Source organism: Ascaphus truei, chromosome 4 (genome assembly GCF_040206685.1).
Source record: "Ascaphus truei isolate aAscTru1 chromosome 4, aAscTru1.hap1, whole genome shotgun sequence".
Classification (NCBI taxonomy): domain Eukaryota; kingdom Metazoa; phylum Chordata; class Amphibia; order Anura; family Ascaphidae; genus Ascaphus; species Ascaphus truei.
In genome coordinates, this window is record NC_134486.1 from 113,056,187 (window position 1) to 113,073,465 (window position 17,279).

Genomic DNA, 17,279 nt, shown 5'->3' on the forward strand with positions numbered 1-17,279 from the left:
GCGAACGTTCTACTGCGTATCAAGAGGCTAGCCTACTAGTGGGAGTTGCCCCCTGGCTACCTGCTCCTGTTCTACTTGGCCGAGACTGGCCCTACTTTGAAACATTGTTGGCCCCTACTCCTACGGAGCCTACCTCTCTGGTTCCGGAGAAGCCCGGAGACTTGTTTCCTTTTTCCCCAGACATTTCCCCCCAAAGACACCACGTCCCAAAGACACGTAAACAGAGACGTACGGAGAAAGAGGACTGGTTAAGAAAGGCTGGGACTCTTGGTAACATTAGTCAGCTCAAAGGACTGCAGGTCATGGCCGGAGATGACCAGGGTGGGGAACAGATAGATACGGGAATTTTGCCAGACCTGGATCTTTCTGACTTCCGTCAGAGGCAGAGGGAAGACCCAGCTCTGGCTAGACAATATGAGAAGGTGGTACAGGTCAACAACAAGATAATGGACGAACAAGGTGTAAGAGTGTTTCCACATTTTGAACTGTTAAATGACATTCTATATCGTGTGAATAAGGTTACACAAACAGCGGAGGTCATTCGACAGATGCTAGTCCCTAAAGGGTTGATTAAAACAGTGTTCACCCTAGCCCATACTCTCCCATGGGGTGGTCATTTGGGCAGAGATAAGACCACGGACCGCATCTCGTCCCGGTTTTACTGGCCAGGCATACATGGTGACATCATGAAAACTATGTGAGACATGTCCTGAATGCCAGTTAACTAGCCAAAAAGAAAAAAACGTTGTATAGTGCTCAAAATAAAACAGCAAAACTGGATGTAAATAAAGTCTTGTAGAATGGAATTAACCCAAAGAAGACATATGTCAGATAGTTCCAAAAGATGCGTACTGGCACACTATAATCCCACAAGGCAAAGCAGTAAGGATATATTATAGCAAAGCACCTTCCGGTGACCAGTTAAATAAGCATCTAATAATGTAGAAAAACAATGATGATAAATCCAAATAAGGGTAACTTGGAAAGGACTCACATGGGAATGATTGTCCACGATGAAGAGTAAGTCCAAATGGTCCCACGGGTTAACTGTGCCTCCGCCTGTAGATAGATGAATGGAGTAGGAGAGAAAGAAAAACGGAGCACCAAATCCAAAACTGGAATTGCCAAAAGAAAGGTTCAAGGATGCATTCCCATAAAATAAAAGCTTATTTATTGGATCAGAAACCAAAAACAACCACACCAACGCGTTTCAGACTATCTCTAGTTCTTTATCAAGGTGAATAACTACTTACCCTCTTAGAGTGTCATTTATACCTGAAAGGAGACCCAGCACACCAATCACCAAAACTTCCACATGCGTCACATGTCGAGGCCGTTCAACGTCATCACGCACAGTCGCATAATCAAGTCCGACAGCAAGGGGGGTGCGGCGTAAAGGCAGGAAAGCAACCAAAAGCCAATAGCTGCTCCCACACTTCACACGCTACTCCCCCTGAATGGAGCCGAGCATGAAAGCTAATGACGCCCATCGACGGGACGTCCTCATGTCACATGACGCGGCGCCCTGACGTCCGTGTGTTTGAGAATCCAGTATGAACAAAAAACTTTATTAAATCTAAAATACTTGACACTCCAAGAGGGCAATATCAAAGGAGACAAAAAAACATATCATGTGAATAAAGAAATAACATAAAATAAACATAAGAAAATTATAAATAAACAGACAAACTTTTTTACATAAACAAATCATTAAAAAAAATATAAACAACCTTTGATATTGGCTATGATTATCGTAGTAATCGAAGGTGATGCATTAGGCAATGTATTCTTAGAATAATAAAAAAACAGATATAAACTTTATATATTAAATCCATACAGCCTAACACATAATGAAAAAGAGAATAAAACTGACCACGAGCATATACACACTTAATGAATTCTTAATAAACAATCTGTATAGATTATACTGTAAAATCAAACTCATAATATATCAATCACATGAAATCAATCACATAGACAATGATCAATCAAATAATAAACAGATTGTATATAATTGTGCATGCTCTGAACATAGACATCCTGAAACTGCTATAAAATGCAACAGACACTAGCCAAGAACTATAATGGAAAAAATAATAACAGTATTGGATATGTATCAAAAAGAAGGGGTCCTATGTCCCAATCTGAATTTAAACCACAAGGGGCACGTGTCTGGAGTGTAAACAATATGAGAAGGTGGTACAGGTCAACAACAAGATAATGGACGAACATGGTGTAAGAGTGTTTCCACATTTTGAACTGTTAAATGACATTCTATATCGTGTGAATAAGGTTGCACAAACAGGGGAGGTCATTCGACAGATGCTAGTCCCTAAAGGGTTGATTAAAACAGTGTTCACCCTAGCCCATACTCCCCCTTGGGGTGGTCATTTGGGCAGAGATAAGACCACGGACCGCATCTCATCCCGGTTTTACTGGCCAGGCATACATGGTGACATCATGAAACTATGTGAGACATGTCCTGAATGCCAGTTAACTAGCCAAAAAGGACAGAAGCCGGCTCCCTTGGTCCCTCCGCCCTTGGTAGCCGTCCCAATCGAGAGAATTGGGGTAGATCTGGTCGGACCTTTAGAACCCTCTGCGAAGGGACATAAATTTATACTCGTTGTTGTAGATTATGCCACCAGATATCCTGAGGCCTTCCCTCGGAGATCAGCCACTGCTAAACAGGTTGCTCACAGGCTGTTAGAACTGTTCTCTAGGGTAGGACTGCCCCAAGTAATGTTAACTGACCAGGGAACAAATTTCATGGCAAAGTTAATGCAGGATGTCCTGAAGTTAATGGAGGTAAAATCCGTCAGGACCTCAGTCTACCATCCTCAGACTGATGGATTGGTAGAGAGGTTTAACCGTACTTTAAAAACCATGCTTAGAAAGTTTGTGGACACTGAAAAGCGAGCTTGGGATGAACTTCTCCCTTTCCTGTTATTTGCGGTACGAGAAGTTCCCCAATCATCCACAGGCTTCTCCCCGTTTGAGCTCCTATATGGACGAAAACCTCGGGGTATTCTCGACCTACTGAAGGAATCCTGGGAGGAGGAGTCCTCCCCCTCCAAGAATATCCTTCAGTATGTCATAGATCTTAGAAACCGCCTAGACATGATAGGTCGGTTTGCTAAGGAAAACCTCCAATCTGCTCAAGAACATCAAGAAAGGCAGTACAACCAAAATGCTCGCTTGAAGGTCTTCCAACCTGGGGACCAAGTGATGCTACTACTACCGACATCCGAGAGTAAACTCCTTGTGAAGTGGCAGGGTCCTTTCCAAGTTCTCCGCCGCACCGGGGAGGTGAACTATGAGATCTCTCAACCAGGGTCCAGGAAGGGTAAACAGATCTACCACGTAAACCTCCTGAAACCCTGGAAAACGATGAGATCGCTGTTCATCCACCCTCGGGAAGGAGAGATGGATTTGGGTCCACAGCTTCCAAAGGGTAGTACGTACAATGACTATCAGGTTCCCATGGGAGGGCAGTTAACAACGGAACAAAGGTCAGACCTACTAGAATTATGTGACCAGTTCCCAGATGTTTTTTCTGAGCTGCCAGGGCAGACTGATTTAGTGTCCCGTAGGATTGAGACAGAACCTGGCGTAAAAGTACGGTCCCGTCCCTATAGATTGCCAGAGGGCCGAAAAGACCTGGTAGAGAGGGAGATAATAGACATGTTGGAATTGGGCGTGATCGAGGAGTCCCACAGCGAATGGTGTAGCCCTATAGTGTTGGTCCCTAAACCAGATGGGAAGGTGAGGTTTTGAGTGGATCTGCGAAAGGTAAATGCTGTATCCAGATTTGATGCATACCCAATGCCTAGGGTGGATGAATTGCTTGACTTGCTTGGTAAAGCAGAGTATATCTCCACCCTAGACCTCACGAAAGGATATTGGCAGATACCTCTAGCGGAAGAATCCAAATGCAAAACCGCCATAAAGGAAGTCCCCACCCCACAGACAAAGACACAGGTCCGCTACCTTTTGGAGTTAGCAGGGTATTACAGGCTGTTTATCCCCAATTTTTCAGAAATTTCTGCACCCCTAACAGATTTGACAAAAAAGAGTGCCCCGACCCAAGTTAAATGGTCTTGGGAGTGCCAAGACGCCTTTGACATGCTAAAAAAGTGCCTGTCAGAGGGCCCCGCTCTTCGGAGCCCAGATTTTAAAGAGCCCTTCATCATCCAGGTGGATGCCTCAGAGGTAGGACTGGGAGCAGTGCTGTCCCAACAATTTGATGGTGTTGAACACCCCATACTGTTCATCAGCCGGAAGCTGTTCCTAAGGGAAGTGAGGTATTCCGTCATTGAGAAGGAGTGCCTCGCTGTAAAATGGGCAATTGAGGCCTTGAGACATTATGTCACCAGAGTACACTTCACCCTGGTCACTGACCATGTGCCCTTGAAGTGGTTAAACACCATGAAGGACACAAACTCAAGGTTGACCAGGTGGTACATGGCCCTCCAACCCTTCTCTTTTGATATTCAGCATAGACCTGGAAAGGACCATGGAAATGCTGATTTTTTGTCAAGAGAAGGAGTGGAGGGTCGGGCTTCAGCCGTGTAGGACAATAGCCACACACAAACAGGGGAGGTATGTGACAGGGTGAAGTCAACCCCTATCAGTTACGCCTGGGAGACATATGTCTGAGTGCTTCATCCAGCACTCATAAGGGTTAACTCAGGTGGAAGCTAGGTAATCAGGGTGTAAGCTGACACCTGATAAGCAGCAAGGTATAAGATGATGTTGTTACTGGCAGTGGCTGGCTGCCTTAGACCAGAGCACACGGCTATATGTGCTCCTAGCCAGACGGATACATCAAGCTAACTACTGCAACCAAATTAAGACTTGTTCATTTGTTTTTCCTGACTGCTTAAAAGACACTTACGGTTTGGTTATGGTTTAGCCAGCCAGCCTGCTAGATAGGCCTGGTGTGTTAGTCAGTCCTCCCAATGTGGAGCAGGATTTGTTTTGTTTAAAGGGACAGTGTACCCGCATGTTATGTATGCTGTGGAGAAATAAAGCCACTGAACGTTTTTATTATCCTGAAACTATACGTGTGGACCGTTCCCTGACCTCGGCTACAGGCCGTCCTGCCACAGTGCCGTTTAAAAAAAAATTAGATTTTTTCCATTCAATAGGTGCATCAATACAATCTACACACTGACAAGTGATTAGCCAAGTTGCCGATCAATCCATTCTCCTGTGATCGATCGGCTCGGGGTTCACTAAATGGCTGTCAGCACAGCAGAAGAGGACCAAAGATCCAAAGTTGTGTGGGGAAGATCATGTGACCAGGCAGTCACTAGATACAATTGGTTCACTGCTAGAGAAAGCGCAGGGCTCAAAAAGGGGTGTGCCAGAGCCTGTTTCAGAAGAGGAAGGGGATGCGATAGTTGTTATAGGAACAGAAACACTATACTTACTGTACAGCATTATTTTTCTAAAATGTTATCAGTATTTTCTCATAGTACAGAACTGAATTAAGAAAAGAAAAAAAAAACATACATGTAGGATATTGCTTAGTCTGCAGCTTTAAAAAGATGCATCATGGACTCCACCAGTGTTTGTCAGGGTTGAAGAGATATTTTAATCTCGCTCTCTTTTAGGAGTGGGATAATTGTTACTCCAATTGAAGAAACTTGAAATCTCAGTACGCAGCAGGTAACTTTGGGTGCTAAATAAAGTGAACAGTTGACTCAAATAAGAATTTTACAAGAGGACTCTAAATAAGGGCTGAGACATGTTTGTATTTCACACAGGCATTTTGACATGCATTACTCAAAGTCTAAATCATTGTACCATACCTTTGTATTTAGGAAGCGATAACGGAGGCCCTTTTTTTAGAAGCAAAAATAGTCGCTCTCCAGATTTCAGTTTCTTCAGTATGCCCAAGTCTGGCTCTGCTGTGAAAAATACTTTTCCAGACATGGCTTCAACCTAAGAAAAGTATACAAGTAATTACCAAAAATTAGCTGGATAATAACACCCCCATATTTTTAATTATCTATGTATGCATGTATGTCTTTATTTATATAGCGCCATTAATGTACATAGCGCTTCACAGCAGTATTACACGTGGCAATCTAATAAATAGCAAATAATATAAATAACAAATAATATAAATAACACATAAAAGGGGAGAAGTGCTTCAGACATAAAAGTAACATTTAGGAAAAGGAGACCCTGCTCCGAAGAGCTTATAATTTAATTGATTGGTAGGAAGAACGTACTGAGACAGTGGTAAGTGTGTTCGCAAGGGGCCAAGGTTTATGTATGATGTGTTAAGTTATCAGCCATGGAGCAACTCACATGCTTCCTTGTATTTTGAGGTGGGTCTTAAAGGTGGATAGAGAGGGTGCTAGTTGTATATTGAGGGGAAGGGCATTCCAGAGGTGTGGGGCAGTCAGTAAGAAATGTTTTAAGCAGGACAGTACTTTAGATACAAAAAGGGGTAGAGACAAGACATCCTTGAGCAGAACGAAAGAGTCAGAATGGTGTATAGCGAGAAAATAGGGCTGAGATGTTGGGCTGAGCTCAGACAGCCTGCTACGCTACCGCGCCTCTTTGCTGGGCGATGTGTGACGCGATTGGAGGCGAGACTTTAAAAAGTTGCGATTGGCTGGCAAAGTACACGTGACATGGCTGCTGCCTGAAATCACAACTTCAGTTGTCTTTATTCAAGTGCAGCGGCGACCACGCTGTACTTCGCCGCCGGGGGTCATTTTCAGTTAGAAAACTCCCACCCACCAAAGCGAAAGAGTGGCGAGCGTGCGCACACGTCGCATCGCAGCCTGTCTGAACTCAGCTTAAGGAGGAGCAGAAGAGTGAAAAGCTTTAAAAGCGAGGAGGAGAACTGAGTGTGTGATACAGGATTTGATAGGAAGCCAGGGGAGGGATTCCATGAGGGGAGACGCGGAGACAGATTTTGGAAAGAGTAGAGTGATTCTGGCAGCAGCGTTTAGGATAGATTGTAGGGGAGACAGGTGAGAGGCAGGAAGGCCGGACAGCAGGAGGTTGCAGTAATCGAGACAGAAGAGTCTCAGAGTTTTTGCAGTCGTGCAACAAAGGGCGTATCTTGAAAATATTGCGGAGGAAAAAAACGACAGGTTTTAGCTACCTTTTGAATGTGGGAAGACAATGTGAGAGAGGAGTCAAGTGTGACCACCTCACTTGGTGAATGATAGTACTTCCAACAGTAATGTGGAAGGAGGTAGTAGGGCCAGGTTTGGGAGGAAGTATAAGGAGTTCTGTTTTTGCCATGTTAAGTTTAAGTTGGCGGAGGGCCATCCAGGATGATATCGCAGAGACATTCAGAAACTTTGGTCTGTATAGCAGGTGTAAGGTCAGGGGTTGAAAAGTAAATTTGTGTGTCATCAGCATAGAGGTTATATTTGAACCCAAGAGATGTGATTAGGTCACGAGAGAGTGTGTAAAGAGAAAAGAGAAGAGGTCCCAGGACAGAGCCCTGGGATACCCCCACAGAGAGATCGATAAAGGAGGAGGTGGTTTTAGCAGAAGAGACACACAGTATGATGGGAGAGGGATGGGAGAGCAAAATGTAATGACCTCTGTCTTCAAGCAGCATGGAGGTCATTAGTTATTTTAGTGCAGGATGTTTCAGTGGAGTGAGCCATGCGGAAGCCAGATTGTAGAGGGTCTAGGAGAGAATAGGTGTTCAGAAAATGGAGCAAGCGAGAGAATACAAGACATTCAAGGAGTTTAGAGGCAAAAGGCAGGAGGGAGACTGGACGATAGTTAGAAAGACAGGTAGAGCCAAGCTTGATGTTTTTGAGTAATGGTATAACTGTTGCATGTTTGAAGGAAGAGGAAAAGGTACTAGAGTAGAGGGAGGAGTTAAAAATGTGTGTGAGCGTAGGGATTATAATAGGAGCATGTTTGGATAATAACATTCTTTTCTTGCACAGCACTGCACACAGAATTCTTCAGACAGTTCTCTGTAGTGGGAAGCTAGCAATCTATTTTTGGTGACCGAGAAAAATGAGATAATGGTACTTGCTCCAGGTCACAAGGAGCCGACACTGGAATTACTGCCAGTTTCATATTGATTTCTTGAAGTAATCACAGTATTTATTATGACTATTAAAGTACCCCCACAACAGTACAGGGTAAAGGTTGCAATATGATATCTGTCAACAGTGTTTACATTTGACTCATAATTGTATCATCTGTGACTTCACATTAAAAAAAAAAAAAAGGAGTTGGAAAATGAACAGTACCAAACCATTGCCCCCGTTATTAATTGTTTCTCTCCTTTTACCTTGTTCCTTTTTTCCCCTCCCCTCCCTTTTTTTCGTTTGAAATGTCAGACGAGTGGATACTGTTTTTTGCTACTACTTTCCTTTTTTGGCATTGTAGCTGTAGCGCTTTGCCTGTTGGGATAAGTATCCACTTTTGTCTATATTTTCTGTTTGGCTAATTGCCTTTTCTGATACTGTGTTTTTTACTTTATTCTGATATACAGTACATATCTTTGTTGCACTTTGACTGTCACTGATATTTGTATCCATGATGCATCTTGTCTGGTATGATCTATACATACAGTAGTTGATGACTAGGCTCGCTTACCTGACTACAAGTAAAATCTTTCATATTTGGCTTATCCGGTGTTGATTTTTCTTTACTTGTGTTCGAGTGCGGGGGACACAATGTTTTGTACAGTACTACCAAATTATACTTTTATCAAAGTTAACAAAAACTGAAATGTCTTCCCAGCTTACTGAGTTTTAACAAATTCTGATTTAAAAAATAAATAAAACTAAATAAATGGAAACTTTACAAAAACGATCTGAGATCCCATGAGAAATAGTACAGCAGGGCCCTGGGTATACGGCGGGTTCCGTTCCAGAGGCCCGCCGTATAGGGAAAATCGCCAGAAAGCGGATCCGGCGATTTTCATTTCTGCGCATGCGCAAACCGACATTTTTGCCATTCTGCGCATGTGCAACCTATGGTACTGTATGCGCGTGCAACCTGCGGTTTGTGCATGCGCGCCGGGCACACCCGCCCGTTCTGCACATGCACGATTTACAAACCAACATGGCGGCCCCCTTCTCGGTGCCGCCATATCAGCGGATAGCTGAGAAGCGAAGCGCCGAGAAGCGGGGCCCTGCTGTATACATAAACCTGTTGCTACTGTATTCTGCTAAACACGGATACCACCAAAGAATACTCTTTTTTGTACCCGTGGGTTCTTATAGTCGCTTCAGAGACTACCAGAGGTTGCCTAAAAAATATCATAATACTGTATAAGGCATTTTATTTTTCAAGGCATCAGTGTGATGATGGGGGTAGCTCTTCCTAATAAAGGTCCAAACCCGGCTGATTGCCCCTAGGAACCGTGGGTAATCGGCCAAGAGGGTTAGCTCTTGGGCCCAGTTTAATAATACATGGGGTTTCCATGTTCCTATATATGGTCCCCTGCGGGGTTATGGGCTAGGGATACCATGTGTGGTTATGATTCCCCATAGAAGATAGTTGCAGGAAAGGGACTTTGGGAGCAGGAGGCGAAAGGTGGATGTTAGGAAACCCATATATAGTTAGCCCCATGTGTATTTGGGCAGCACTCCTCTGCCCCAGAATGTATTACCAGTATTTGTTGTGATTTCCCCTTTCCGGGCATGCATTTAACCAGGGATTTTGGGTGCATGATTTTTAAGGGGGATTTTGCAGGGAAATTTGTCAGAATGTGCATACAGGGCAGGGCACCAACGTTACCAGTTCCCCGGTAAATTTATCCGACAATGAGGCATGATTTGAGGATACGTGTGCACATTGGCCCCATCAATATCTCCCTTTAAATACGTAACTGTGACTCACCACTAGGGTTACCTGCTTCAGTACAGCCCGGGAAGGAAAGTGAGCCAAGTGAGCCATGGTGAAATGTGTTCTAGTATACTTAGAAAAGGGGGTCCCTGGTTTAGGGGGTACCGGTAGGGCTCCCCGCAAACAGTGTAGGCTTTGTGTGTACCCGTCTGTACATAAGGATGGGGTGGGCTATGGATATCCCATGTAAAGAATAGCAAAAACCTGACCTGTTATGGGACTTTTGGGGTTCCCTGTGTCGTAGAGACATGAGATTTTGGGAGTGTAAATTTTAGGTGGGATATTTGGACGAAAATTTATTCGTTTTGTTTTTGTTTACAGGAGTTGGGGGGGGGGCACTAGTTATTGGTAGTCCCCTGATTCTCCCCGGCGTGCAGGCACTATTTGTGGGTACGTGGGGTGAATTACATTGGGGCAACACAATGTCTCCCAGACTCCTGGTTTTCGAGCCTAGGTATCCCAAACTAATTTTCCACACATATATAAGGTTCCCCAAGGTTTATACTTTATTAAAGTATGGTTTATAGTGTGTTATACTGTATGTATACATATCTTTGCAGTCAGCCTGAGCATTAACATAGTGGCCAGGATGTCTGCATAGACATCTGAGCTCAAAGGAGAACCAGGATGTCCAGAGGTGTCCGGCCATTTGGTTTAGCATGGAGGGGCAGAGGAACAGGCTCAAAAGCCATCTTTGTTCTCTGAGACACTGTGGAGCCTGCCCAGTAGGGGCCACGAGTGGGCTGGGAGGAAGGTGCGGCTTGTCACGCCCTTTGCTCTGACATCACCAGCCTGATGAGCCCTGCTCTGATTCGCTGGTGGGAAAAGTTCCCACGCTCTGAGTGGTGGGAAATCCCTGACCATGGTAAACATAAGACCCAGAAGTCTATGAAAGGGGCTGCCCGAATCAGAGCCCTCTCTGTCTTCTGACTTACAGGTAATCTTGGGACTGGTCCAGTGAAGCACCGGTAGGGTTCCCGGTGGCTTTGCTTGCAATAGCAAAGCACTAGGCATTGAGGTGCTAGGGAATCCTAAGCCTAGCTGAGGGCCAGTTCTGAGGAATAAGGTTACTTGTATATATAAAGTGGCTCAATGAGTAAAAACACTGACTGGTATTGAGTTTGAAGCACAAAGATCACGTGCAAGCACCGCACCTACCAGGATCGGGCTTTGGTCCCGACCCTGTGGACGTTCCTAGCACTGATAGGACTACACGCCGGCGTCGCACTAACACAGGCACGCAAGGGGTTAATCCCTCCACACCTGCAATACACCCCGCCCCTGCCTATCAGTGGAAAGCCTATGTCTAATGACTCATTACTCATAGCCTTGTGCCACGCTCTCATTTGCTATCTGATCCTTATACTGTATGCTCAGCCTTGCCTCAAGCAAATTGGCTGAGCATAAACCTTGTTTATGTTACGTAGTGCAGCATCCTGCTGCCCCGCGCATTCTGTCTTGATCTCTTGTACCTTTTGCCCTCAGCTTGTACCTGGACCTCCGCCTTCTGACTCTTGACCTCGGCTTGCATTTAGACTCCCACCTTCTCTACCCCTGTACCCCGGCTACGCACAACGACCATCCAACTTCTCCAATCCTAGACCACGGCAAGTATCATGACCATTCTGACCTCTCCTACCCTGACCCGGCTACACGACCTTCACTCTGCACGCGGTTACACGGTTGTAGGTTGGCGTTTACCAATATTCCCACCTCAGCCTCACGGTCCCGTCCTGTTTGTGGTGAGCACGTTACAGATTTAAAATAAAGAAAGAGGCTGCTTTACCAACATAAATGTCAATTCTCAAAGACCAAAATAAGTGAGTTGTGGTGGTTCTGGACCAGTACGTTACATTTCATTTGAGAAGTACTATTAGCAAACACTGAGACTCAATGGAAGTCTATGGCTCCTATTCTACAGTATGAGAGTTAAGAGTCAAACACAGTAAATTATACACCGACTTCCCTTGCAGTAAATAAAAAGACCTTGCAAAAACACATTTTTTTCAGGTGAGTAAAGTGGATTGCTACGGCTTTTCACTTTAATCTATAGTGAGCTCCCACACAGAAACCTCCTAGCCAATAATATTACCATGTAATGTATTAAGTTATCATTGTTTCTTTTCAAACGCTGTATTATTTAGCTGCTTACACTGGGGACAAAGTGCAGCAATGTAAAATTGAAATTACATTAATATTAACTAAAGCTAATACTGTATACTATTAGAATATCTCTGCCCCAGAGTGCTTATTTCTTTCCCAGTGTCTGATGTTATGTTTTTTACATGTATTGTACTATAATTCCCTGCATTGTCTCTTTTGAAACAGCTGCATAAATTGTTGACAATATAAAAAAAATGCACATACATACAATATGCACTCAACAATTAACTCATTCATATATTTCAGTTTATATTTTGCGTTATGTCTCACGTGTAAAGTTATTCTACCCAATCAGTCGCCATGGAGTTGCATCCGCTGCTTATTGAGCTGTAAACCAACGGTCAGACTCTTACTTGATGTGAGCCTCTTGTAATATAAACTATACAATTAATGTAACAGCTCAGATCAGGGAGATGTATGAGGGGAATAGACGGGACCTCTTTACTGTCCACAGAAGTGCATCTGGAACGTGTTTCTGTGTGGGATTTTTTCCAATTAACATCTCCTGTCTAAAAACTTGGGCGAAATAACAGCACCTAAATTACCAAGGAAAAACATAGCTATTTCAACCAATTAGATTTTCTCCTTTGATAAACATGAAGCGTTTCCGCATCAGTATTTTAGCAAGGAGAAAAAGGATACATTTCTTGACTAACTACAGCTCAGCCCCGTTATAGCCCGGTCCTCGGGGGCCACCTGATCCGACCGCGCTACAAACGGGGTCGGGCTAATTAAATAAATTAAAAAAATTACAAATGGCCGCTGCGCCCGGGGTTCCGTGTCTACAGAGGGGGGAGAGCTGGGATCGCATCATCGCACTGTGCTGCACTGTGCTAACCTCCTTCCCTTCCTCCCTCCTCCCCAGCAGTCAGAGAGCTGCAGGCAGTGCTAGGAGAGTGCGAGGCTCAGGGCTGCAGCCTCCTCTCCATGGCAATTTTACTCACATGTCCCTGGCCACTGATCACCCCGCACAGCAGCTTCTCCTGCTCTCAATGGCAAACTTTTCAGGGAGCCTGCCCTGTCTAGGGAGAGAGGTGTGTGTTTGTGTGTCTGTCTGTGTGTGTTCTCTTGTTCCTGATAGCTTCTCCTGCTCTACACCACAGCCATTCTATACTTCTGTGTGCAAGAGTGATTTAGGAGATAGCAGCTGACACCAGAGATAGGGGGGGGGGGAGTGTGTTGTGTGCTGTGAGTGTGTGCAGTGTGCAGTGAGTGTGTGTAGTGTGCAGTGAGTGTGTAGTGTCCTGTGAGTGTATGCAATGTGCAGTGCAGTGTGCTGTGAGAGTGTGCAGTGAGTGTATGCTGTGTGCAGTGTGCAGTCAGTGTATGCAGTGTGCAAAAAAAATGTAAAAAAAAAATCTTGAAAATAAATTTTGATTTTTTTTTTTTTTTTAAATTCGGGGTCCATGCTCAAACCGCGTTATAAGCAGATCCGCGTTATAGCAGATCACGCTATAACGGGGTTGAGCTGTATTGGGTGGAATCACAGATAAAACGTGACACATGGACGGTCTGAACTGAATTATTATGGAAAAAAAAAAAAGAACACAGAATGTTTCTATCGGCATAAAAACTAAAAGCAATTTAATATGGTAAACTTCTCGTTTTAAAAGATTCAAAGTCATGTATTGCTAGTGTAAGGCCGCGGATAGAGTAGCCGCGTGTGCCGTTGCGCGAGCCTGTCCCAGAGGCGATCCGTGGCCTATGGGATGGGGAGACGCGATCGGGAGGCGTACCCGTGACGTCACATGAGCCGTTCGCCTTCATTGGCTGAACTGTTCCCGTGACACGGCCGTCGCGCGACAAAATAAAATTCTTTTGTCTGCCCGGGAATCGCGTATGCGGTCGCGTGCTCTATGGCCTTCCTCATTGAGGTATGGCCTTTTGTTCGCGCGCGCGGTGACACGGACTATGGACGCAGCCTAATGATTCGCATTCATGCTACCAAATATTGTGGCTTACACAAGATAGTCCTGATTTGCAAACGTCTGTACTGTACAGTCACAAAAAAGCTCAATATTAGAGTTGGAGAAGGCTGAAGAAAGTAGCAATGCTGTGTGAAATTTTAAATAATATCTACATTTATTAACCACTTTCCAAACTTTTAAGCAATGTTAATGGTGTAAAGTTAAGAGGAGACTTTTGTCAAACAACTTAAAAGAAAAAAAAGTGTAATTGTAAAACTGTAATTAAAAATAATAAAATAAGTGATACTCTGGCCACACTGGCTAACCTGAACGTTTCTTTCATAGATTTGGGATAAATATGTAGGGCCGGCTTCATTGCAGTGCCACCGAGCCCAGCTCTCTTACCCACAAGAGTTAAAGTGATTGCTGGGGGAGAACGAGGGGCCTCTGTAAGTGCCTATTACCTCCTATCTGGCTTCTCCTCCAGCATGCTCTCATCTCTGCCACGTCGCCATGACATCACGAAGTAGCCGAGATGAGATGCCGGAGCAGGTAAGAGGCCCGTGCTCTCCCCCGGCATCATCCCCCGCTTTATTTTAAGCCAGCTCTGTAAATATGTGAGACGTTTCTAAAACTTCTAGTAACTTGCACTGGGATGAGAGAATGAATTGCATGGAGACTGCAGAAAAATGATACATTTTCAGTTAATAATCAGCAAGTTTCCCCCATAAACAAGACTTGTGTGTATGTTTATTTATAAAGCACCAATCTACACAGCACAACTATAATTCAGACAATAGAGGGACATAATATACAAACTTAAACAAGTGCATTAAACAGGACTTTAAAGCAGCAGTCCAAGCTGCTGGTGTGTCTTAAAATCTTATTTTCCCTTTATTATGTGCATCAATACAATCCACACAATACGTAATTAGCCAAGTTGCAGATCGATCCATTCTCTTGTGATCGATTGGCGAAGATTCGGCTTGGAGTTCACTAAATGGCTGCCAGTGCAGCACAAGAGAACCAAAAATGCAAAGTTCTGTGGGGAAGATCATGTGACCACGCAGTCACTAGATAGAACTGGTGCACTGCTAGAGAGAGGGCGGGCTCAAAAAAGCGGTGTGCCAGAACCTGTTTTAGAAGAGGAAGGTGATGTGACTGTAAGGATGTGTATACATATATATGATGGTTCCGCGCTGTCACTGACATAGGAAGCGCCATACTGTTCTTTTGCCAGCAAGGTCACTGAGTAAGAGTCAGGCTGCGCATGCGCGAGGAAAGCGCGCGAACGGCAACCAATCTGGAGAGACTTTGGGGGCTGCACTCTGAACTCTGAACTGTGAGTCAGCTGAGGCTGAGGACCAATAGGGTGCGAGACTCTGGATAGAGAAGACAGGATGCGTGTGGGCGGTGGGACACACGAGTGAGAGGTGAAGGAGGAAGGTGGCGGAACCTCGTGTGCGCGAGCGGAGGGTCAGTGACCCTTCCGCTTAGGTGAGAGACATTCCCCAGCCCCCAGGAGCATTACCCCTGTCATCGTAGGGTGCCGCTTTTGTAGGGACGGCCGTAGTAGTTAGGGACCCACCCGTTAGTGCGGTTCAGCTGCGGAGTTGCGGACGCCATCTTGGTCTGGAGGACAGACCGCACAGCATAACGGAGTGTCGGCGAAAGGCAGGAGCAACACTGGGTACCTGTGTGAAGTGGTGTGGTCACCGTAGTGGCCGGAAGGTATCTTTAATCAGCAAGTGCACCTACACCGGTCATCAGACGCTGATCCCGCCTCCCACTAACTAATTGGGGGCACCAGTGTGCCAGCATACTATGCTGTACAGACACTAGTTACAGGACATACTCCTAGGGAGAGTGGCAGAGCCACCTGTGTACCGAACATTATCCCTAACAAGGTGTGGCTGAGCCACTGTGTGTGTGTTACATGATGTGATATATAGGCTAGGGATACCATGTGTGGTTATGATTCCCCATAGAAGATAGTTGCAGGAAAGGGACTTTGGGAGCGGGAGGCGAAAGGTGGATGTTAGGAAACCCATATATAGTTAGCCCCATGTGTATTTGGGCAGCACTCCTCTGCCCCAGAATGTATTACCAGTATTTGTTGTGATTTCCCCTTTCCGGGCATGCATTTAACCAGGGATTTTGGGTGCATGATTTTTAAGGGGGATTTTGCAGGGAAATTTGTCAGAATGTGCATACAGGGCAGGGCACCAACGTTACCAGTTCCCCGGTAAATTTATCTGACAATGAGGCATGATTTGTGGATACGTGTGCACATTGGCCCCATCAATATCTCCCTTTAAATACGTAACCGTGACTCACCACTAGGGTTACCTGCTTCAGTACAGCCCGGGAAGGAAAGTGAGCCAAGTGAGCCATGGTGAAATGTGTTCTAGTATACTTAGAAAAGGGGGTCCCTGGTTTAGGGGGTACCGGTAGGGCTCCCTGCAAACAGTGTAGGCTTTGTGTGTACCCGTCTGTACATAAGGATGGGGTGGGCTATGGATATCCCATGTAAAGAATAGCAAAAACCTGACCTGTTATGGGACTTTTGGGGTTCCCTGTGTCGTAGAGACATGAGATTTTGGGAGTGTAAGTTTTAGGTGGGATATTTGGACGAAAATTTATTCGTTTTGTTTTTTGTTTACAGGAGTTGGGGGGGGGGGGGGGCACTAGTTATTGGTAGTCCCCTGATTCTCCCCGGCGTGCAGGCACTATTTGTGGGTACGTGGGGTGAATTACATTGGGGCAACACAATGTCTCCCAGATTCCTGGTTTTCGAGCCTTGGTATCCCAAACTAATTTTCCACACATATATAAGGTTCCCCAAGGTTTATACTTTATTAAAGTATGGTTTATAGTGTGTTATACTGTATGTATAAATATCTTTGCAGTCAGCCTGAGCATTAACATAGTGGCCAGGATGTCTGCATAGACATCTGAGCTCAAAGGAGAACCAGGATGTCCAGAGGTGTCCGGCCATTTGGTTTAGCATGGAGGGGCAGAGGAACAGGCCCAAAAGCCATCTTTGTTCTCTGAGACACTGTGGAGCCTGCCCAGTAGGGGCCACGAGTGGGCTGGGAGGAAGGTGCGGCTTGTCACGCCCTTTGCTCTGACATCACCAGCCTGATGAGCCCTGCTCTGATTCGCTGGTGGGAAAAGTTCCCACGCTCTGAGTGGTGGGAAATCCCTGTCCATGGTAAACATAAGACCCAGAAGTCTATGAAAGGGGCTGCCCGAATCAGAGCCCTCTCTGTCTTCTGACTTACAGGTAATCTTGGGACTGGTCCAGTGAAGCACCGGTAGGGTTCCCGGTGGCTTTGCTTGCAATAGCAAAGC

The 17,279-nt window shown here is 45.2% G+C and overlaps 1 protein-coding gene across 2 annotated transcripts in view; it reads right to left on the bottom strand.

Moving 5' to 3' along the window:
- The window catches only part of THUMPD2 (THUMP domain 2 tRNA and snRNA guanosine methyltransferase), a 48,934-nt gene that overhangs the window by 23,645 nt on the left and 8,010 nt on the right, over nt 1-17,279 (bottom strand). For both annotated transcript variants that reach the window (XM_075596468.1, XM_075596469.1), the window contains exon 2: nt 5,817-5,949. In XM_075596468.1, the coding sequence (XP_075452583.1) occupies nt 5,817-5,949 (133 nt within the window). The remainder of the gene's footprint in view (nt 1-5,816; nt 5,950-17,279) is intronic.